At 38.7% G+C, this 23,681-nt stretch overlaps 1 protein-coding gene across 1 annotated transcript in view; it reads right to left on the bottom strand.

The window, feature by feature from the left end:
- LOC149184744 (putative phosphoribosylformylglycinamidine synthase, chloroplastic/mitochondrial) overlaps positions 1-23,681 on the bottom strand; it is a 68,848-nt gene that overhangs the window by 21,541 nt on the left and 23,626 nt on the right. The window contains exons 12-13 of the mRNA XM_089415432.1: positions 12,620-12,808; positions 12,434-12,520 (exon numbers count right to left, since the gene is read on the bottom strand). Coding sequence (XP_089271558.1) covers positions 12,434-12,520; positions 12,620-12,808 — 276 coding nt within the window. The remainder of the gene's footprint in view (positions 1-12,433; positions 12,521-12,619; positions 12,809-23,681) is intronic.

Below are 23,681 nucleotides of genomic sequence, written 5' to 3'. Positions count from 1 at the left end.
GAAGCAGAACAACATACACTTGTCAACAGGAGACCATGCCATTCTACAACTGGCGCAAACAATGGATCTGTAGAAAGAACAAGAGATAGGAAATTTTCTCTTTGCACTTGGGTCAAACTAGAAGACCATGAAGGTGTTAGTGAATGCCCTTCTTAAATAGGAGAAATTAGACTCTTATCTTTCCAAGTTGAACCAATTAGATTGGAGGGGTTTAAATTGGGCCCTAAAACCATCAATGCTTTCCTTGACACAACACAAGTTGTTAAGTCCCTATAATAATAGTGATTCCCCCATTACTATTGTCATTGTAGTCCTTATTGTTATTGTTGTGCCCATATTGTCCCCATATAGTTATTATTGTGCCCCATAGAAGCCCAGTATTGTTATTGTTGTGCCATTATATTATTATTGTTATGTCGGCTTTGATTATATTGTGACCCCTTAAACTCCTATATATAGAAAGGAGGTTTTGTCATTTGTATCATCCAATAATTGTTCATTTGTGTAATGTAAAGGAGGTTGTCCATTCAAAGAGGTTGAATTCTAAGGTGTTGATCTTTCTTTTCTATCTTTTTGTGAGCTGATTTCATAACATTTGGTATCATAGCTTTGGATTCTAGGATTTCGCTACTCCAAACAGGTCATCGTGGCATTTTTGCTATAAGTTTTTTTCTGCGACATTTCAGAAGCTAAAAAAAATCCATTTGAGCCGAAATCGTTCTGAACCTCAGGTCCAAATTTCAGATCTTGTCTCACTATATTTTTGCAGATATGATCCAAGGAAACTAGGGTTTTTGCATACTCACGAATTTACATTCCAAACAGGTGACCTTGGGAAAATCATCATAACTTTCTCCCTGAGTATCAGATTGAAATTTCATAAGAAGTTACAGAAAGAGGACGCACTGTAGTTTTCTGTGTATATTTTTCAGATCTGAATGTCGAAACAATGACACGTGGTACGTCATACAAGTTCGCTCTACTAAAAAATTATATAATCAGGACATCTTGGGAGATTGGGCATAACTTTTTCTTGGAGAATCCAATTTTGATCAGACTGGTGGCATTGGAAAGAGGACTCAGAGTGCTACCACACGAAAAGCAATTTCAGACCTTGGAGATCCACAATTATAGAGATACAACTGATTCAATATCGAGTTTCTACAAAGCGAAAAAAGGTGTGGAGTCTTTTTAAAATTTTGCATAAGTTTGGGTTGAAAAATTAGGTTGAAGTTGAAAGGGCATAGTGAAGCATAATTATCATTACTTGATGCCCTGAAGAAAAAAAATGTAAACACCTAGTAAGCAACCTGAAAGATCTAGCATGAATCATGAAGAAGAGGAAGAAATGCAACATGATATATCAAAATTACGAAACCAGGTGCAACAAATTTCACTCACAAAAGGTAACAGAAGCTAAGATTGATGGTTTAAAGAAAGACATGGAAGCTAATATGAATGGCGTACAAGTTAAGATGGATGGCATGGAAGCTAAGATAAATGACATGGACGCTAAGATGGAAGATTTAAAGATATATTTGACTAAGTTGCTACAAGAAACGCTTACTAATGGTGAAAGGGTAGTAAAGGAAACTCATGATGAGAACAAAAGAAATGTTAATCATGATTTCATAGACTCTGATGTTGGATTGAAGACCCACCATGTTTCAAAGATCGATATGAGGAAGTTTGATGGCAAGGATCCCGTAACATGGATACTATAGATGGAGCAATATTTTGATCTCCATAATGTGCAAAACACACAAAAAGTACGCATTACAACTTTATATTTGGAACCAAATCAGTTTGTATTGTATCGATGGCTTTGCTCTCATAAACAAATTGTCACTTGAACAATTTTTATGGAAGAAATGATAGCACATTATGCGGATACCAAAAACAACACTTTTTTTAGCCAATTGATAAACCTCAAATAAAAGGGTTCAATGATAGAGCACATTGAGGACTTCCAAAAATTGAATATAAGGGTAAAAGATATTCCAGAGGAGCATAGGATTGATGTGTTCATAGAGACTTTAAACGATATGCAGAAGTTTGATGGCAAGGATCCCGTAACATGAATATTATAAATGGAGCAATATTTTGATCTCCATAATGTGCAAAACACACAAAAGGTATGCATTGCAACTTTATATTTGGAAGCAAATCAGTTTGTATCGTATCAATGGCTTTGCTCTCATAAACAAATTGTCACTTGGGTAATTTTTACGGAAGAAATGATAACACATTATGAGGATACAAAAAGAAACACTTTTTCTAGCTAATTGATAAACCTCAAAGAAAAGGGTTCAATGATGGAGCACATTGAGGACTTCCAAAAATTGAATATAAGGGTAAAAGATATTCCAGAGAAGCATAGGATTGGTGTGTTCATCGGGGCTTTAAAGGATAACATCCAACATGAGGTTCACCTTTGGGAACTTGACTCATTGGAGAAGGCATTCAGGTTGGCAAGAAAAATGGAAATCAAAATTATGGCAACAAGGAAGTCTACCAATCACAACTATAAGGATGGAAGTGTTGTTTCCCCTAGCCTTCCACAACCTACAAAGTTAACACCCCAACAATTGGAAGAAAAAAGAGCAAAATGACTTTGTTACAGTTGTGATAACAAATACACTAAAGGTCATAAGTGTGCTGCGAAAAAGTTATTTTACATAGATTGTGAAGAGGAGGAAGAAAAGGAACAAGAAACGTCAAAAGAAGGGCATATACACTAGGAACAAACCCTAGAGAAAGAAGAAATGAATCCGACCATATTTGTAATGCATTGGCTAGAATTACCACTCCTCAAACTATCAAGATAGAAGGACATATCAAGAAGAAATAGGTAATAGTGTTGATTGATTCGGGCAGTACCCATAATTTTATTCATTGTAAGATAGCCAAGGAATTGAATTGATTTCTATATCCAGCACCAGAATGTCAAGTGATGGTTTTAAGTGGAGGAACCATAAATTGCTCTGGAAAGTGCCATAATATCAAGCTATCCATGAGATAATATGTATTGAATAGCCCAATGCTTTCCATTCCAATGGGTGGTGCTCATGTTGTACAAGCTCCCAGTTCAAACAATATTGCCAGAACTTGACGAGGAAGGAAAAATCATATTGGAAACTGAAGTAGTCACAGGAACAAGAACTCGATAGTTGCGAAATCGATCAATTTCGGAGTATCTTATCAAGTAGAAGAACTTACCCGCAGAAGATTCCACATTGGAGGATGAGAATTTTATACAAAAGCATCTAGAACTACTCAAGTGTTGAGGACAACACTTTTTGGAAGGAGAGGGGCATGTTAGGTCCCTATAATACTAGTGATTCCCCTATTACTATTGTCATTGTAGCCCTTATTGTTATTGTTGTGCCCCTATTGTCCCATATTGTTATTATTGTGCCTCATAGAAGCCCGGTATTGTTGTTGTTGTTTCCTTATATTATTATTGTTATGTCGGCTTTGATCATATTGTGACCCCTTAGACTCCTATATATAGAAATGAGGTTTTGTCATTTGTATCATCCAAAAATCGTTCATTTGTGTAATGTAAAGGAGGTTGCACCCTCGAAGAGGCTGAATTCTAAGGGGTTGATCTTTATTTTCTATCTTTTTGTGAGTTGGTTTCATAACACAAGTTCTTGGAGCACCCTTGTGGAGGGGTAAGGCTTATGGTTACGTCACTGTCTTAGTGAGATCATAAGGCTAACTTCACCCCTACCTCCTTACAATCATGACATTATGAGGAAGGTTTTCTAGCTGATAGTAGAAAGATTTATAGGGTTGCATAACAACGTGGGTCTCGCAAGGCGAAAGAGGCCCAAGATTTTAGAAACATGGCTGGAGTTATGAGTGACCATGATGCCATTTGCAAGCCACTGCAATCGAAGTGGTTGGCCATTTGAAGGGAGGAACAAATTGTTTCACATACTGTTTATAAAGTAGCAAAAAGGTTGGCTGTGTAGAACATGAGGCTATTCAAAAGGCAGTTTATCAAGGAGGAATTGATTAGGATGAAGAAGCAAATTTGTTGATCTAATCACTTAAGTGGTGTTGGTGAAGAAAAGGATGCAAAGGTTCAAATAGGCAAAAAGAATGAATTAAGGAAGAAAAACCTTTGCTTCCTCTGCAAGGGACCTTGGGAGCCTAATCACTCACGCTCTGGTAAAATGGTAGAGACGACAGGGGTAGAACAAGAGGGGATTCCTTCTAATAAATTTGATGAGTATGAGATGAGTTCTACTATAGTTGAGTCTATTGATTTTCATGAGAATGCCCTTAAAGAGTATGAGAAATCATGTGAAGATGTTGATGCTAGTTCACCCATGCTTCCATGTTTGATGGCTAAAGATGGTCTACATAAGGAGGAGTATGGCATACATAGTGTGCATTATGAGTCATCTTTGGAGAGCCCGTCGAAGTCTCAAGTTGGAGTTGTGATCGAGGGAGTTGAGCATCCATCTTTGGGGCCAACCATTAATGAGGTGCAAGTAGATGGAGAGGCGGCCAACAGGGCTCCATGACTTCTATATGATAGCCACTAGGAAAAGATTTAGCATTTCTGGACAGATCTTATGATGATGAAGAAGAGACCCAAACACTTCGAGGCACTATCTTGCAGTAGATTAGTATACTTGAGGAGCTTGGAGTTGTGTGTGTCAAGTCAGTGGCCAAGCTGTCTAGCGTTGGGGACAATTAACATCCCTAAATGGGCAGCCAGGGGAGCATATTTCAGAGTTTCAACACAACCCTCTTTAGGATTACATAGACAAGGATTGCAACACTATTAGCCCACCTTTGTTTATTGGAGAGAGATGGGAAAAGTTTTCTAAATGGATCTTATAGGTTGCCCAGGCGGAGTGACACGAGGTGAGCATCCTGCAGCATTGGTATAGTGGAGTTGTGTTATGAAACTAGCTCACAAAAAGATAGAAAAGATAGATCAACGCCTTAGAAATAAGCCTCTTTAAGGGGGCAACCTCCTTTACATTACACAAATGAATAATTCTTGGATGATACAAATGAAAAGACTTCCTTTCTATATATAGGAGTCTAAGGGGTCATAATACAATCAGAGCCGACATAACAATAATAATGTAAGGGCACAATAATAACAATAGTGGGCTTCTATGGGGCACAATAATAACAATATGGGGACTACATGGGCACAACAATATAATAAGGGGGTTGTACTAATAACAATAAGGGGTTACACTAGTAGTATAGAGACCTAACATGCCCCTCTCCTTCAAAAAGTGTTGTCCTCAACACTTGAGTAGTTCTTGATGCTCTTGTATAAAATTCTTGTCCTCCCATGTGGAATCTTCAGCTGGTAAGTTCTTCCACTTGATGAGATACTCTGAAATTGATCGATTTCGTAGGTTGTCAGGTTCTTGTTTTTGTGACTGCTCCAGGCTCCAATATGATTTTTCCTTCCTCGTCAATTTCTGGCAATATTGTTTGAACTGAGATCTTTTGCAACTTTTGAATGAGTGGCCACACTTCTTCGTCCTTCTTCCATTCATACCTTGTTTCGTTTATCCAATCTGGTTGGATAATAGAAATGGCGCACAACAATGCTTCCACATCCTCATCCTTTCTTGATAATGCATCTGTCACAACATTCCCTTTTCTGTAGATGATTTCAAAGTCATAACCCAACATCTTTGTGACCCATTTTTGTTGCTCTTCAGAGGATAATCTTTGTTCTAAAAAGTATTTAATACTATCATGATCCGTTTTTACCTTGAAGTGTCTTCCCATTAGGTAAGGTCACCATTTCTTAAGTGTGTGTAGTATTGCCAACATTTCCTTCTCATAAATAGCTTTCTTGAGGGACATTTGTTTGTATGTATGTAACCATAAAAATACCCAATCACCTACATCAAAACTTCTTTCATTGCGATGTTGATATGCCTGTTGTTTCATTTGATTCTGCACCAAAGTGGCGTTATCCTTTAAAAGTTGGAGAACTTCTTGTTGATGCTCAATGTGATCTTTCACTGCTTAAATCTTTTTCTTCTTGATATGTCCTTCTATATTGAGAATTTGAGGAGTGGTAATTTCTTCCAGTGCATTACAAGATATGGTCGGATTCATTTCTTGATGTTGTATGTGATCTTTCATTTGTTGAACATTTTTCTTCTTGATATGTCCTTCTATCTTGATAGTTTGAGAAGTGGTAATTCCGGCCATTGCATTACAAGATATGGTCGGATTCATTTCTTCTTTTTTGATGTGGTCTTTCACTTCTTGAACCTTTTTCTTCTTGATATGTCCTTCTATTTTAAGAGTTTGTGGAGTAGTAATTATTTCCAATGCTTTACAAGATGTGGTCAGATTCATTTCTTCTTTCTTCGGAGTTGGTTCCTGGTGCATATACTCTTCTTTTGACGTTTCTTGATCCTTTTCTTCCTCCTCTCCACAAACAATGTAAAATAATTTCTTCTTAGCACACTTTTGATCTTTAATGTATTTTTTATCACAATTGTAACAAAGCCATTTTTCTCCTTTTTCTTCCAATTGTTGTGGTGTAACCCTTGTAGGTTGTGGAAGGCTAGGAGAAGCAACACTTCCATCTTTATAGTTGTGAGATGTAGACTTCCTTGTTGCCATAATTTTTCTTTCCACTTTGTAACGAAGCCCTTTTTCTCTTTTTTCTTCCAATTGTTGTGGTGTTGCTCAAAGAAGGTGTTGCTCTTTGTATCCTCATAATGAGCTATAATTTCCTCCATGAAAATTGACCACGTAACAAGTGGTTTACGAGAACAAAGCCCTTTATACCATAAAAATTGATCTTGTTCTAAATATGAAGATACAATACATACCTTTTGTAACAGTGGTACACCATGTAGATCAAAATATTTCTCCATCTGTAGTATCTAATTTACTAAATCCTTGCCATCAAACTTCCTCATCTCGATTTTTCTTGATTTTAGGAGCTCGATCTTGAAACGATAGTAAATCTGTAATTTTAGATCTCCAAGTTCTAAAATTTCTTCCTGCGATAGCTCTCTGAATTCTTTTTCTAACCCCGCAAGTCTGATCAAAAATTGATTATCCAACAAAGGGTTATGTCAAATCTCCCACGGTGACCTGATTATAGACTAGTTCAGTAGAGCGAACTTGTACGACGTGCCACGTCTCACTGTTTCGATCTTAGTACCTGAAACCAATACACAGAAAACTACAGTCCGTCCTCTTTTTGTAACTTCTTACGAAATTTCAATTTGATCCTCAGAGAGGAAGTTATGACGCTTTTCCCAAGGTCACCTGTTTAGGATGCAATTCAGGAGCCTGCAGAAACCCTAAATGTCTCAGATTATATCTCCGAAAATATAGCTCGACAAGATTTGAAATTTAGACCAGAGGTTCACATCGATTTCTTCTGAAATGGGTTTTTGTTTTAGCTCCTCGAACTTCGTAGTGAAAACGTTATATCGAAACTTTCACGATGACATGTTTTAGATGAAATTATGGAGCTTGCAAAACCCTAATTTCCTCGTATCATATCTCTGAAAATATAGTGAGACAAGCTCTGAAATTCGGACCCGAGGATCAGCGCGATTTTTTCTCAAATGGGTTGGTTTTTTCGATTCTGAAACGTCGCAGAAAAAAAGTTATAGCGAAAATTCCACGATGACCTGTTTGGAACAGCCCTAGAATCCAAAGCTCTGATACCAAATGTTACGAAACTAGCTCACAGAAAGATAGAAAAGATAGTTCAACGCCTTAAAAATAGGCCTCTTCGAAGGGGCAACCTCCTTTACATTACACAAATGAACAATTCTTAGATGATACAAATGACAAGACCTCTTTTCTATATATAGGAGTCTAACGGGTCATAATATAATGAGAGCCGACATAACAATAATAATGTAAGGGCACAATAATAACAATAGTGGGCTTCTATGGGGCACAATAATAACAATATGGGGACTACATGGGTACAACAATATAATAAGGGGGTTGTACTAATAACAATAAAGGGTTACACTAGTAGTATGGGGGCCTAACAACTTGTTTTGTGTACAAGTGTTCATGCATTAAATCCTTCCCACGTGGTTGAATGGTGGGAGATCTTGAGTTGGTACCTTGTGGAATGGGTTAGATTTGCAAAGGTAGTTTTAGATAGGGTCACATCTCATTAGAGGCCTTTAGACATTGAGATTACTAGATGCGCCAGTTGGCAATAGGATATAGGTCGACAATTCATTAGCATTCCAGTTGCACTAGCCCAACATCAACATGGCGGGATTGAATCTTGCATGGGCACTTATCCACAAGGTCCATGCCAAGGGATGGATTGGAGAGAAGTGATGAGTTGGTATCCTATTGAGTGGATAACCATAGCCAGGAACAGAGTATAGTTGGAGCCATGGGACATGGGCGATGATGGATGGCCTAGGTGGCATTGGGATTGAGGTGGATCTATTGGTGGCAGGATGGGTCAGAGGTTTGTTCGGGACCTAGGTATCAAGGGATCCATTCATGATTAGGTGGCACGGATGCATGATGTGACACAATTGTTCATATGGGATCTTGATATTGGTGTACACATGCCTCTATAGTCGATAGATGTGGATTGCTTGAGGGCAAGCAATATCGGGGTAGGACTTGTAATATCCCCATTTTTGGTTTCCCTTATGATGCAGTTAGGGTGGATTTCCTGGGTTTGTGATAGCCAATTCACGGGAAAGAGATTAAGTTATCGATGGACTCGAAGGGTCTTGGAGGAATTGTATGGGTCTTGTTACCCACCACCTATGGGTGATATCCACAGGGGAAAGTTTTTCTCCCAAATGGTCCTCAATCGACATCTAGTAGCCCAATTGTGGCCACCAAATAGCTCGATGTGCCATCATCTCTGCCACTTGAGCCAGCCATTTTGTTCCCTCTCCCATTTGTTATGATTGTATGTCTAAAGGTGGGCATTCCAACCCCAAAGGTATGACTTTCATTATGTAGTTGGGTATTTTCGTTGACTTATCATGGACACTTTTGGGCATGGATTAGTGGGGGGATTCTGCGAAAAGAATGGACTTGGTTTGTGCTCTTGTCTCCTCTGACCAACTTGGTAGTTAACGTTGTATCCTAGTCCCGTGGGATCTTCTTTATTGGCTACTAGCTTTAAGAGTGTCACATGCCACTACCCTTATAATGTGGCATGTGGCTTAAAGCCTTCCACTGATGCCCCACTCTATTCCATCATTTATTCACATGACAACTACCTCTTGACGGATGTACTATGGACCTGTCACTCCCTTAAAGGTTGAAACACCTAATAGGGTCTTTGGTTAACCTCCTTCTTGAACTTGGAGACACTTGCACGTTCTGAAACCCATTATGGAAGGGCATGCCACTATGAAGTGTCCACTTGGTTCCATGATTTGTAAGCTCATTTACTCGATTGCACTAATGATTTGTTGTACTAGAAGGTCCAGAGACACATTGGATCTTATACAAGATTGTAGGTGGGTCTTCATCTTGGGTTTGGTCTCCCTATACGGGGTCCAAGCTCTCTAGAGGGTCATATTGGCATTTGTAAGGTGCGCTTTGGGAGCCATGGGCCTCCACTGTAGTAGAAAGCAAATTGCCACATCATGGGATCCTTTAGCTCTGCTCATTGCTTTCTCGTGTTCCATTTATTTGACGATGATGATGCACTTGGACCACCTTGCACAACCAGCTACACACTTACACCACACTTGGCAGTTGATCTAGGCCCACATGAGGTTGTGTGTCACCATAGGAGACAAAGGGAGGGCTTGCATCATTGTTCCAGCCCTTAAAGATGGGATACATGCTTGTTCGATCCATTTGGGAGCACCATAGGTCATTTGCTTAGATATCAAGCCCCCCCTTTTATCACTATATTTGGAGCCCTTCCATTCATCTTGGCAAATGTTGGACTCCACTTGGCCTTTCAATGGCCCTTTCGACTTATTGTATCTATCATTTTAGCCCTCTTGAAAGGGATATTTTTCATGTTATGGAGGCTATCTTGGTGGGCTTGTCACCAAGTAATGTTATTTGGCACATTATTTTATTATTAGGGGCATCACTAAGCCTAATTGGGCGAATCAAACCCTTAGAGGATGATATAAATTAATGAGAGGCTCATTCTGTTCTTATCATCACTTGGATTTGGATCTTTATCAATTCTTGAGAATTTCACTATAGCTATTGGAGGATGAATTGGATGATCTTTTATACATTTTGATATTTCGAAATCTTGTCTTGGTCTTGTAGCTTCGATTTTCTCTCTTTGATGATTGAATATATTTGCTATACTTGTAAGTGTTTTTCATGATCCATTTCTCTAATTTATGTGCTCATGTATAATGTATAGAATTTTTGCTCATGAAATCTAAGTTTATGCCCTATTGAAATACAAATTTGTCAAATCTTGATTTGTGAGGGTATTGCATATATTAAATGATTGGGTATAGTGAATGAATGTTCCTAGGGGTACATTATCTTAATAATTGCCTTGATAAGTTATCAAATTGTAGTAGAAGTATAAATTTCTTTGGTAACCTAGTTGTTGCCTTTAGGGCTATGCGAAGTTGCTGGGGAACTCCTTGATTGGGTAAAAGAAACTCCAAAGATTGAAATCTCATTGACTCCATTCTCCCAATAGACTTGGCACTAGTCTAATCCTTAGTGATCACTTGAATGAATATCTTTTCACCTCCCTCTCTCTCTTTTTCTAAGCCTTAACCCTAGTGTCTCGTAGGGCATCACACAAAATACATTGCAACCATCCATTTGGTGAGCTAGTTGGACAACAACTGCACTGGGTTGTCCTCTAGGCCTCCATAAATTTTGCAGGAATTCCCATGGCTAATTTTGGAATTATCCCAAGCCTTAGCTCCAATTCCATTCTTAACCCTAGGTTTAATTGGTTAGTGGCTTCATTAAGGATAGTTGTACTGAAAACTCAAGACAAATCTAATTTATTTGATCCTTTTCTCCTCCCTTGGTCAAGACCTTCTGTTTGAAGTTTCATTCGAAGCCCTTGGCCTTGTTTGGGTCCACTAGGGAATCTTTGTGGTCCCACACCCTTGATACTCTAACTTCACAAGGTTCATTTTAAGAGTCCTATTATCTTAGGATTCTTAGGTCTAAGGTATCCCTTATCAAGATATATCCCTACTCCCTAGGTCTTGGTTTCCTCCTAAGCCTTTCTTGGAGAGTCTTACACCTTCCTTCTTGAGCAAGTAATCACTTTCATTTTGAATCTTTCCATGAATAGGCTCTTGAAATCACTACCTCTCCATCATTGATGTACCATCCTTAGTGGTTTCTCATATACCGAGACTCCTCCCATTGGTGAAAGTCCGTAAAGAGCAGGGGAAATTGACTGAGGTGACAATGGGTCTTTATCTCATTGTTGCTACTTGGTCTAGTAGTTGACCCTATGGAACCCCTCTTAAAGCCCCTACTAGATTGAGTGGTAACAGGCTTGATGAAGTACGTTTGATATATTTCATCATTAGGGCCATTCCCGCACAGTTCATTCTTGGTGTTGTTGCATTTCAATGATTCTCATTGAAATCGAGCCGGCCGATTCGATACCAAGTCGGAGTCGGAGTCAGAGTCGGAGTCGACCCTCGGCCGAGTCGGAGTCGGAGTTGGAGTTTTAAAACATTGGTTAAACCAGAAGTTATATTTTCCCTTGTAATATAAATATATTGTTTATATATATCTTGTGTTTCTTTGATATGATGTTATTGGTTAATTGTTTTGATACCTAAATTGTTGAAATTTATGAAATACTAATTCACCCCCTCTCAGTGTTTCCAACATCACTAGCACCCATATCCCAACATGTTAGGCCCTATATGTACTCTGTATCCTTTCTCATATGACTTATCCAAAGCTGAATTTGATGATAAATACTCCCTGAGCTCCCTGAAACTGAAAATAATCCTTCCAAGCTACTGATGGTGAAACTCAATCCTCTTTGGTTAAAAGGAACTCCTCCCAAACTGATAGAGGTGAAAAATCAGTCCTCCCAAGCTATTATTGGTGAGAAATCAATTCTCTGAAGCTGTCATCCTTTCTGGACACCTTCTGCATAACAGTAATTTTATTTTCTTAACAGGATAGGTTATACAGTTGACTTTATCTGTGGTTAGTGGTTTGTAATTTGGATGCACTGGATTAGTTAGATTTGGATTAGATGTTAAATTTAAGTTGGAATTTACTTTTATAAAGCCACAACATTTTTAGAAATGCATAGGGATTCACAAACATTCTTGGTATGCCATGGATGTACCTCAACCTTAAATTAATCCAAAAATAGAATGGATGGAGGCCTGGGGCCAATGACATAACAGATCTCAATGTTGTGAATGAAACAACCACTTGGATCCATTCCTAGACTCAATAGACAACCAAAAGTGAAATATACCTGTTCTTGGTATTCAGCACCCCATATCTCCAGAACAGACATCGTTTCATCACCAACAACTATGGATCTTATGTCAATCTCTGCTCCCTGTTTAAAATGACATCAGAAATGGAGTGCATTGTTATACTTCAATATGAACAGAATGAATTAGACACTGTTCAAATTTATGACAATGTAGATCAGTACCTTGGGATAGATTATTTCTTTAACAACATTACAGTTGCCTCCAGCACCTTGATCATGAATGCTCACAATAGGATTCTTGTTGCCCATCTCCACACATGCACGAACAACACGATACAACTTTTGAGCCATCTCTGCATCCCCTCGTTGTACTGCATTAAAGTCCAACTCTGCATCATTCTGCCCACTTACCTGCAGAGGAAGTTAAGTGATGAGATGAAACAGTCAACCAGATCTTAAAAAAAATAATTCACAACAAACAAATATAAAATTTCCACAAACTTAAATGACACCATTTAGGCAGTAAAATATAGACTGGCCATGGAAATATAATTTCAGAACAATTACTAATTACTAACTTGTGATATTAGACTAGTATAATAGACAAAATTGCTTTATAATTATAAATGATAAAAGCAAAAGTATCAACTTCGAAATATGTATCAAGTTATAACACCGTTAAGCTGAGTTTGTATCATTCTACAGCGCATCTGTGCAAAAGTCGGCCATTATTCATACAGGTATTGTCTCAATGTGAGCAGAAGAGTTCTATCCTCTGGACCACACATGCCTTCCATGGAAGTTTAAAATAAAAATCAATATGCTAGCCAAAGCAAGATGCTGCATGAGTCAAAATGCATGTACAGAATGGGTGTTGGTGCATTAGGGTTCACAATGTTGAAGGGGGAGAGAAATCAGGAGAGGAAGATCAGAGGCATGAAGTCAGAGGGAGCAGTGATTGCAGGGGAAGTATGTGTTGCCATCAATAACAAAGGGGGAGATTGTTGAATGTTGTTGTCATTGATGCCAATGTCAGTGACTGAATGCTCTTAATATTTGTCTTCAATTGGATGCTCCATTGGTCAAAGCTCCTGGAAAACCCTAGAAGCCCTTGAAGCTCCAAGCAGCCCCACATTTGTTGAGGTTTTTGCAGATGAAACTCAATGAATTTGATCTCAAGGACATTTTCATTGGATGCTCCAAGGTTGATGATGTTGCAGCTCTTCCTTAGCTAAGACAAATGCACAAGCCATAAAGCTCCTCATCAAAATTAAAATAACATTTCTCTTGGCAGAAGGTTGATCATGAAAGGTTCTCTTTAAAAATCATGGGCATATAAGGGATTTGAAATTTGAATTTCAAATTCAAACAACCCTAAAAAGGGGTTTTCCCTCCAATTGTTTTGAATTTTAAACATTAAAGTCTTCCTCCAAATACCTATGAGATGCCTTCATATGATACTTCAAAAAACTATTTAAAGGGTTCGATTTGTATTATCTCTTGCATGGATCTAACGCCATATCTTATGAAGTGATAATTGTCTGAAATATTTTCAGCCCGTGGAAAAGTGCTATATCAAACGAGAGGGTGTTCTGGAAGGTTGTTTTTGTATCTGTTTTAGTATGGGATTCGGTTGGCACTTCCTTACAGATGGAGCAAATTTTTTCTAAGGTCCGGCCATTATTAAAGCAGCCTCTTTGTTCATGAACGTTCTATCTCTCAGCAGCCAATATTTATTGGATCTGTGAACACATTATTCCTGTGGCTCTCACCAGTGAAGAAACAGTTTGATCTGGCCCAGAGTTCATAAATCTTCATGTCAATAAAGCCCTTTTTCATATCCTGTTATTTGTGTTGTTTTTACTGTGAAGATTCGTCTTTGAAATTGGCACATTTGAGTCTCTGGAACAGAGGTATCAAATGGGGTTTATTCTGTCTACCAAAACCATGAAAGCATCAATTGGTTTCATCTGAAGGAGGACAAGTTTTTCATCTATTAAAGAAGGTCAAACCTTCATGACAAACTCGCTCCTCAATGTGGTCAATTCTGCGCTGTATATCCAAGCCAAGAACAAGTTATTATAAGGAGGCCAAGCACAATAATATATTGCCAGATCACCATCAGCTCAGGAAATAAATCAAGGAGGCCGAATCAATTTATTGTAAATCGATCTCTGCCATTTCTCCAAGGCCATGGGCACTGTTTAATTAAGTTCTGAGCGAGTTTTATAGCAGAAGTATTCCTCCCTTTGAGCATGCTACCTCCAAATCACTAGGCCGAGGTTATTAGTCATTTCTGGAAGCTGAGATTATTATACTTCCTTCTGTCTGTCTGTCTTTCCTTCTATCGTTTGGTAGTAGTACAGTGATTGGTTATTTTTATCATCTCTGGAAGTTGTAATTATCATTCCTATAAGAAGCAGGAGTATATCTGAAAGTTGAAGCAGAAGAGGAGCATAAGCCTCTCGTTCCAGCTATTGTACCCAAACAAAACAGGTAATGGTTATCAATATATTACTTTCTCTTCAGTGAAAATTAATATAAGTTTGTTTGCCCCTAAAAAAGCATTATTCTGTGGTTATGTCCTTAAATTGAGTCTTTTTTAGAACTGCTTCAGAATTTATTGAGCTCTTAAGCATGTTACATTGTGGTACTGTATAATGGCAATTAACCTCACAGAGATTTAGTTTTGGCCAGCATACTTGACTTGTATGCAAGGAAAAAGGCATTGAATGAGAAAGGGCATTACTATGTTCTCTAAAGCATGATTTCATTCACGACCTAATTACACTGTTATATCTTTCAGGCATTAGATTGCAAGCTAGACTCAATGCATTGGTAAGACTTGTTTGCATCATCTGTTATGCTAGAATTGGAATGTTCTGAGAACATACATCCATATGTTGCATCCAGGAAGGTTCTCTGTATAGTGGCCTTATGACAGTGACATATGAAAGACCGTCACAGAACTTGTATACCAGAACCCTGATATGACAGTGATCTTGTTGCATATAATTTAGTTGACAGTAACAGTGATATTAAAGTGAGACTACAACTGTGTATGGATTGATGATGGTGTGACAATGTCTCTAAAGACAAGTGATCCATTAGATAGTAATCTATTTAACAGTTAGACTGTGTTGTAGTTGACCGCAACTTGAATCTATTGGACAGTGACTTGGTGTTGACTTTGACACAGCAGAACAGTGACCCAGTATACATTGACATTGTTACATAATAGTAACCTCAACAGTGGTAGTGTTATTGTCAACATTGACTTTGTTGTATGACAGAGATACACATATGGTTTATGTGATGTATGGCAGTAATCTTGTATGGTCATTACAGTGAAATGGTATGTCAGTGACTTGTAATACACAGTTATAATGATGCTTGGTGAGACAGTCGTTGATATGACAGTAATGACATGGTGATTGCCTTCACCATGGTTTCATATCTCACGATCTCTTCCTTGTTTTCTTCACACATTTCATTCCCAGGAACTTCAAAGTTCCTCAGTTGTAGTCAACTACCTTATACTCCATATGAGGACATATTATGTTGATTTCATCTAATTAAATATGTGAATCATGTATTCTTGCATCCCTTTGCGGGAGATCCTTTCTTTGATCATGCCTCAGTGATCCCTGTTGTTTGCAACCATATGACATGACTCCCATAATATCAAATGTAAGCATACATACCTCATCTTCCTTTTGAGTCATCCAGACATCCTGCAGCAGTTTCCTTTGAATGAAGAGACTTCATCCCCTTGATTTACTTCACTGTCATGTTATCATACCATCCTTCTATGAATTCCACAAGATTGAATTCTTGAATACCTACTTACTTTTGCTCTTGATCCATGAATCTTACAATTCCATCAGAGAATCTTGAGGATCTTGCAGATGTTTCCTTTTGACAAGATTTAGGATAACCCTTTTTCCTAGATGACTTCTTCTTTCTTTATAAGTATCACTTGAGCTTCTAACGAGGTTTACAAAGAGCTACATCCTACATAGTTGACTTCCAGACATTCATCATATTACATATGTCACGAGCTCGCTCTTCTAATGCTTCTATCATGATGCCATTCTCTGATATAATGCATCCTATCTCATTAGCAAAGTTTCCTATCTATAATACAACAGAAGAGTACCTTTTAGTGAAGGAGATTCTCTCAGTCATAGTAGAGATCTTTCACTTCCTCCTTCTTAGGCTTCTTTGTCTCAGGCTCTTCTACTTCTTCGGTAATATGGGCTTCTTCCTTATTCCTCTTGTTATTGTCCCTTTTACGCTTGGGACAATCTCTTCGATAGTGCCCATATTCTTGACATCCATAACAGTGTATTTTAGTCATGTTCTTCTTCTTCCTTTGAGGACCAAATTTTCAAAACTTTCCTTCTCTTCTTGACATAGCAGCATACGCTTGATTCTGCTCATTTGTTCCTACATCCGACTTGGCTTTCAGTCTGGTTTCTTCGATCTTACATAATGACCATAGATCCTGAAAGGGAGTGGCTTCTTTCTTCCCATAGATACTTGAAGTGAAGTTGCCCCATTCCTCCGGTAGTGCATTCAATACTACAGTGGTCATTTCTTTGCAGACATTATTTCACCAAGATCTTGAAGTTGATCTCTTATCTCAGAAATCCTCATAAAATATGAGGTTATTCCTTCTTCCCTTGAGATCTTTAATTTGTAGAGTTCTTGCCTTAGAGAGATTACTTCTCCAGCAGTACTTACGGAAAATAACTCTACCAATTTGTCATATATAGATTTTGCAGTGTCTAATTTTGATACATATGGGATGAGAGAGTCTTTGCTGGATTCTATAAGAATCCTCTGGGCTCTTACTTCCCTCTTCATGAATCTAGCATGTGCTTGAGTATCTTCTTTGGGAGGTTGAGTTATTGACCCTTTGATGTGGTCCATGACTTCATTCTCAATGAGATTTAGGTCTGTTCTTTTCTTCCATGCAAGGAAGTTTGCAGCCCCAACCAATTTGTTGCTTTCCTTGCAAAAAGACATTTTGATAGTATCAGATGAAGTCATAAACTTACTTGAGTATTTGTTGCTTGCTTCCTCCTTAATCTTGATGTTGATAGAAGCTTACTCCTTGAAAGGTTAAGAGAGAGTTTGCTTCACAATCCTTCTTGAATGTTCTAGCCTTCTTAAGATGATGATCTTGGAACTGCTTCTAGGGTTTTGGTCTTTCCTTCTGCTTCCTTCTTGAGTATGATTTCAAGACTTCTTGCTAGAGTAGATTTCTTCGATCTAGGGTTTTGGCATGTTGAAGATCTTGATCTCTTGCTTGGTGTCCTTTGACTTGCTTTGCTCCTTTCAAACATGACTCTTTTGTGTATTCTTGATTAACTGCACCTAAGATCTTCCTTGTTTGATGACTATCATTGGGGGGCTGAGGAGAGTGTTGATAAATCTAGGGCAATAATGATTAGGAGATTTCTCTTCTTGATAATTGCTTGTGATATGCTTTTACTTCTTGTATTATGATCTTCTCTTCGTTATATTATCAAGGTGTTCTTTTCATCAAAACAATTACCAAATAAACAATAGAAGACAAGAGACACAGTATGCAGGCTTGTTAGCCGAGGCCAAAATCTCTCACTCTTTGAAAGGAAAACCCAATCAGAAAATTCTTCTTATAGATCTTCAATTGACGAATACCAAGACCATGACAAAGACCCTTGACTCTAGAATCCTCCAAGACCCTTGTCACTAACCTTGATGTTCTGCCTCTTCCTCATCTCAGCTTCCTTCTTCTCTTGCACTACTCTTCTCGGCTTCCTCTAGAGAATCACGGTCTCTATCCTTCCACACTGCTCTTCTAGGCTTCCTCTAGAGAATCTTGGTCTCCACTGCTCCTCTTGGCTTACCCAGAGAAACTTGGTCTCCTAGGTTAGCCCTAGATCAGAAACCCTAGAATAGAGTTTCTCCTCAGTTTCCTTATTGCGAGATCTATGCCCAAACAAGATCACTTTAACAAGTTCTACTTCGATCTTCTTGTGATGCCTTCGGTCCTTCTTCTTTCGCACGTGGGAGAGTATATGACCCAAGACAGAAACCCCAAAAGAATGCTTCCTTCGCTATCCCTTCTTCGCACTTCTGCTTGTAGTCTCTTCTTCGCACTTCTGCTTATAGGCTTTTCTTCGGACTTCTCTTGTAGGCTCTTCTTCGCACTTCTCTTGTAGGCTCTTCTTCGCACTTCTCTTCACCGAATTGCTTGCTCCTAAGTGAGGTTGAGTGTGGCTATTTATACACACTGTCTCATGTCCTTTAGGCCGACATGATCACTAGGAGGAAGGTCGACATCATCTAGCACGTTCTCCATTTGTTGACAGTGGGCTTGAAGAGAATAAGTAACAAGGTCTTGGAGGAATTCTTTTCATAGACAAGTTTGACTCTTTACAATGTGTAGCAGGACTTCATTACATGACAATGACTCTCTTATTTTATGACTAGATGACAAACAATTCCTAAAGGCTCTCAATGGGAGCCTTGACTTAAAAATAAAATCTCTTGCTCATGAAACCCGTGATGCAAGCATTATAATATTTTATTTTTCTTCTTTACATCTCTTTACATAAATTCATCTAGATCGATTATACCTTTCAAATCAAATCCGATTGAATTTGGCAATCCTAGAGCCTTGAACCTTGAACCTTCGGCCAGCCTTGAACCTTCAACCTTGAACCTTGAACCTTCGGCCAGCCTTGATGGTGCCCCATCACCCCACCTTCAAACCCACATCCCAAAGAGCCCTCCAAGGAACCCGCCAACAACCCCTTAACCGCCAACAACCCAGAAGGATTAAATTTTAATACCACTACTGCACCGAACTCCGACTTATCACCCCAAAGATCTCCGCCAACATCCCGAAGATCCCGCCAACATCCTGAAGACCCCGCCAACATCCTTAAGTCCCACCAACATCTCGAAGACCCCGCCAACATCCCACTTCATTGGCTCCGCCAACATCCGAATTTGCTGAGCCAACATCCCTTGCTGATTACAAATATTTTTCTTCCCTAACAAATTTTTTAGGTAGATGTTGTTGTTTTGAAGTTAATCTATTCACTCGGCCGGATAATATTTTTCCTTGCTCACTAATAAATCAACTAATTAGGCTCGTATTTTTATAATCGATCCGATCTCCCGACCTAATAGGTGAACAAAGTCATTGTACCTAAAAAATTTGTTAGGGAAGAAAAATATCTGTAATCAGCAAGGGATGTTGGCTCAGCAAATTCGGATGTTGGCGGAGCCAATGAAGTGGGGATGTTGGCGGGGTCTTCGGGATGTTGGTGGGACTTAAGGATGTTGGCGGGGTCTTCAGGATGTTGGCGGAGCCAATGAAGTGGGATGTTGGCGGGATCTTCGAGATGTTGGCGGAGATCTTTGGGGTGATAAGTCGGAGTTCGGTGCAGTAGTGATATTAAAATTTAATCCTTCTGGGTTGTTTGCGGTTAAGGGGTTGTTGGCGGGTTCCTTGGAGGGCTCTTTGGGATGTGGGTTTGAAGGTGGGGTGATGGGGCACCATCAAGGCTGGCCGAAGGTTCAAGGCTGGCCGAAGGTTCAAGGCTGGCCGAAGGTTCAAGGTTCAAGGTTCAAGGTTCAAGGCTCTAGGATGGCCAAATTCAATCGGATTTGACCACCTTAAAATTCATCTAGATAGATTATACCTGAGGGGGGAGGGGCATTAAAGTTGCCTCTCTAGGAAGTGAACTTTTTAATATAAATTGGTTTTATATTACGGAAGTGAGATTTTCTACTTTCTATCATAAAAATGACTTTTTGTAATTAATGACTTAAAAGTGTATTTAATGAGAAAATTAAATAAAGTGTATTTAGTGTGAGATTAAATGTGATCCTTAGATCTAATCTAATTTTATCCATTGACAAGATGGTTAGAGAAGTTAGGGTTAGATCATTGAGAGAAAAAGTATAAAAAAGACTATTTAGAGAGACACATCAGTGCGAGAGGTTGAGATGATGGGAGAGAGAGCATTCATGAGTTCATTTTATGAAGAAAGAGAAGAGCCGAGGGGAAGAGAAGGTTAGCATTGAGCAAAGGCGGGTGTAAACTTCAAGGAGGGATGCACACATCCCAAGGAAAATTTTATAGCATTAATTGCTATACTAGATTGTACTTTTAAAGCTCAAAAATCAAGGATTTCAGACACATTAAAAGAGAGTGTCGTACAACATTAATTGCTATAGTAAACTCTGTAATTTTCAAAGTTGAAATCTGAAGTGGGTTCGAAAAAAGGAGTCTAGCTGGCACAAATTTCAAGGGAAATTTGCTTGGGTAATGAGATAAGTTTGATTATATTTTTATACTATTGTAATTTCCTATATGCCCAAGAAGAAATAAAGATCTCTTTCACTGGGTTTCCCCGTGGAGGCTTTTCCCCAAATTTTGTGTCTATTTTTTATGAAGCTACATTTATGATTTCGAGTTCAGCAGTTAGTAAGAGATTCATTGTGTTTCTATTCTAAGTTCAGCTAATCAGCATCATTTAATTAATGAGAAACAAAAATTAATAAACTATGTACAACTTAGTGAAACAGCAGATCAAGGTTGAGTGTATAAAATTTATACGTGAGAGCTCTCATAAGGCAAGGACTAGACCAAGGGACAACACTATGAGGTGGAGGCCCATTGTCACCATAGCCACCACCTCCTACTCTTTAGTGGACTTTCACCACAAGGGAAGCTTCCCTATGTAGGACACCTAATAGATATTCAAAGTCTCAACGCTCAAAGCTGACAAGGATAGGCTCAAGGAAAGGCACTCAACTTAAGGACACGGCTCAATCAACAAAGACAAGGTAAAGTGTTCACTCCAAGAGACCTATTTAAGGCGCTTATGACCTAGGGTTTAATGTATAGGAAAGGAGAAAGGTTCACCAAGGTACACAAGGCCAAGAAAAGCCTTGAGAAGATAGATATGATCAATAAAAGGAGCAACAAACCTTCAAAAAGCCCCAAGTTGAAGCTTAGGGTTAGGTTAGGGTTTACCCTAGGTCAAAACAGGGCTTGTGACATCAGCCCTAAAATGGAAGAATTTATTGTGGAAAAGAGTTGATTTTGAGGTAATGAGACATACAACATGTGCAAAACCCTTCCACAAGCCAACGAACTCCTAGTTGAATTTTGCCCTAGCCCTAGTCTAACGGCTTGCCTTAAAGGGCAAAAAACGTGAGATAAGACGAAGAAAAGTAAAAGTCAAGATGTTTTGTAAGGTGTGGTCACCTATGTGTAAGGCTAGAGCTTCATCCTTGGGGGATGGAGTCTAAAGGGAGACCTACTAATGGAAGCATCAAACCTTGTTGGATTAAGGGCAAGAAAAACCCTCGTTTTCAAAACCCTAGCTATCATTTTATGAGGGGGTAAAGTCAATGAAGAGAGCATAATATGAAGATCCATTCAAGGGATTGTCACACATTCTTTTAGCTTAACGCATGCAATACTTTGCCAATATTTCATGAAACAATATTCAACAAAACTAGCACATAAAAACTGTAACAATAGTAATTCCTTGCAATAGCTATATAAAGATATTCAACAATATAGAATATTTACAAGAAATGCATGAACCAATCCTTTATTATCCCAAAATAATGTCTCCAAAAGCAAAATCTCGATAATAGGTCACATCTCCACAAGTATATAAGGTTATTTCAGTTAGGCCTAAATCGTGGAAAGAGGCCAAATTATATATAAGTGATCATCTAACATGAAAGTGAGGTGACCTCTATTTATATGAGCTCTACCTCAATAATTTCTAACTAATGAAGCCCCTAAAACAAGTTTGACATAAGATAACCTTGGGTTACAAGCCAACCCACTAGCTAAGTGACAAAATAAGCCATAATTTCCCACACATGTGAGTCATAGCCTCAAGAAGTGTTGATGTCATGCCCTTTTAGCGCTCCAAATGCCATGTCATGATGTGATGAGTTCTGGAAAAGTATCATAATCCCAAAATAATCCAAAATTTGAGGAATAGCCCTCAAATCCAACCTCAAATCATCTTCTAGGGTCCCAAATCTAGTTGAGGTATCTTTGCCATCTCCATGGGTCTTCAACTGTCAAAACAAGCCCCCCTCTCTACAGCGTTAGGGCTTCTCCAAGTGCAACAAGCCCTTCCTAATCTCTCAATGGAAGACCATCCTCATCAAGGCTAAGAATCAAGTCTTGCCCATCAAGTTGTGTCAATGCCAGCCTCGAGGCATGTTGGTTCCAATGGTGTTATCATCAAGAATCCTTTGTGTTGGGTCAAAGTAGACCAACATCCTAGGTCCTAAGGGTGCTCTAAGACATGTGACATCTACTCAAGTCATCGAGAGGCCCAACCTTCTCAACATTGCATCTATTATGCCATATATCTCTCTGAGGAAATCCTGGGCACTTATGTAGTGGGTCTCATCAAGGCCTAAGCTGTTATGGACCACCTGACATATCCAACATGAACTCAAGTGAAAGCAACCGTCAATTAGAGACTAAGATCATATGAGCATCTAAGTGGACTTATTGACCACTAAGTTGCATTTGTAAGGTTTTTTGAAGACTACATGCCCAAAGTACAATTTAGAACATTCCTACATTTTCAGATCATTCAGTGTTTTAGATTTCATCAGGGCTTCTAAGCCCCTTCCTTCTCTCTTTCTTCATTTTGTACCCAGATTCTACAACCTTGTGGGGATGTCGTAAACGCGATGCTAGCATGATGAATAAAGCCATGTAATAGGCCTAGGTGGCTTGGAACTTTACTAAGAAGTGAGTTCACACTAGGGAGTTTTTTCACTTAACTAGTTATTCATGTTTCCTAACATTAAATAACTAGTTAAGTTTTTTCTCCTAGATATACCCCCAAAGTTGGAGTGCAACTTGATGGTAGAGCCTTGGGTGAGTCCTAATGTCTAGAGTCAATGTGTATTACCATGTTAGATCACTTGTAAATTTTCATGGAATCCGATTAGGTCTAGTGATCATCTTTTAATTATTAAAAAATTCCTACAGGATAGGATTTTTAATAAAAATTTAATGTAAATTGTAATAAGTGATGTCTAGAGAAATTGTAGGGCGTGAGTAATCAAAATTAGACCTCTACACTTCAACTTTCTACTTAGACACACTTTGGCAGTCAAAATGTGTTTCTACCCCCAAAAACCCACTTTTCCTAAGTCTAGGGGAAAATGTGGCAATAAAATAGCGCAGAAAAATAAAAATGGTGAAAAAATAAAATTTCCACGTGTC

This window comes from Pinus tabuliformis, chromosome 3_2 (assembly GCF_031772625.1).
Source record: "Pinus tabuliformis cultivar Carrire ecotype Pingquan chromosome 3_2, CPIR1, whole genome shotgun sequence".
Lineage (NCBI taxonomy): Eukaryota > Viridiplantae > Streptophyta > Pinopsida > Pinales > Pinaceae > Pinus > Pinus tabuliformis.
Note: the sequence above shows the minus strand (reverse complement) of the source record. Positions and strands in the feature narration are given on the sequence as shown.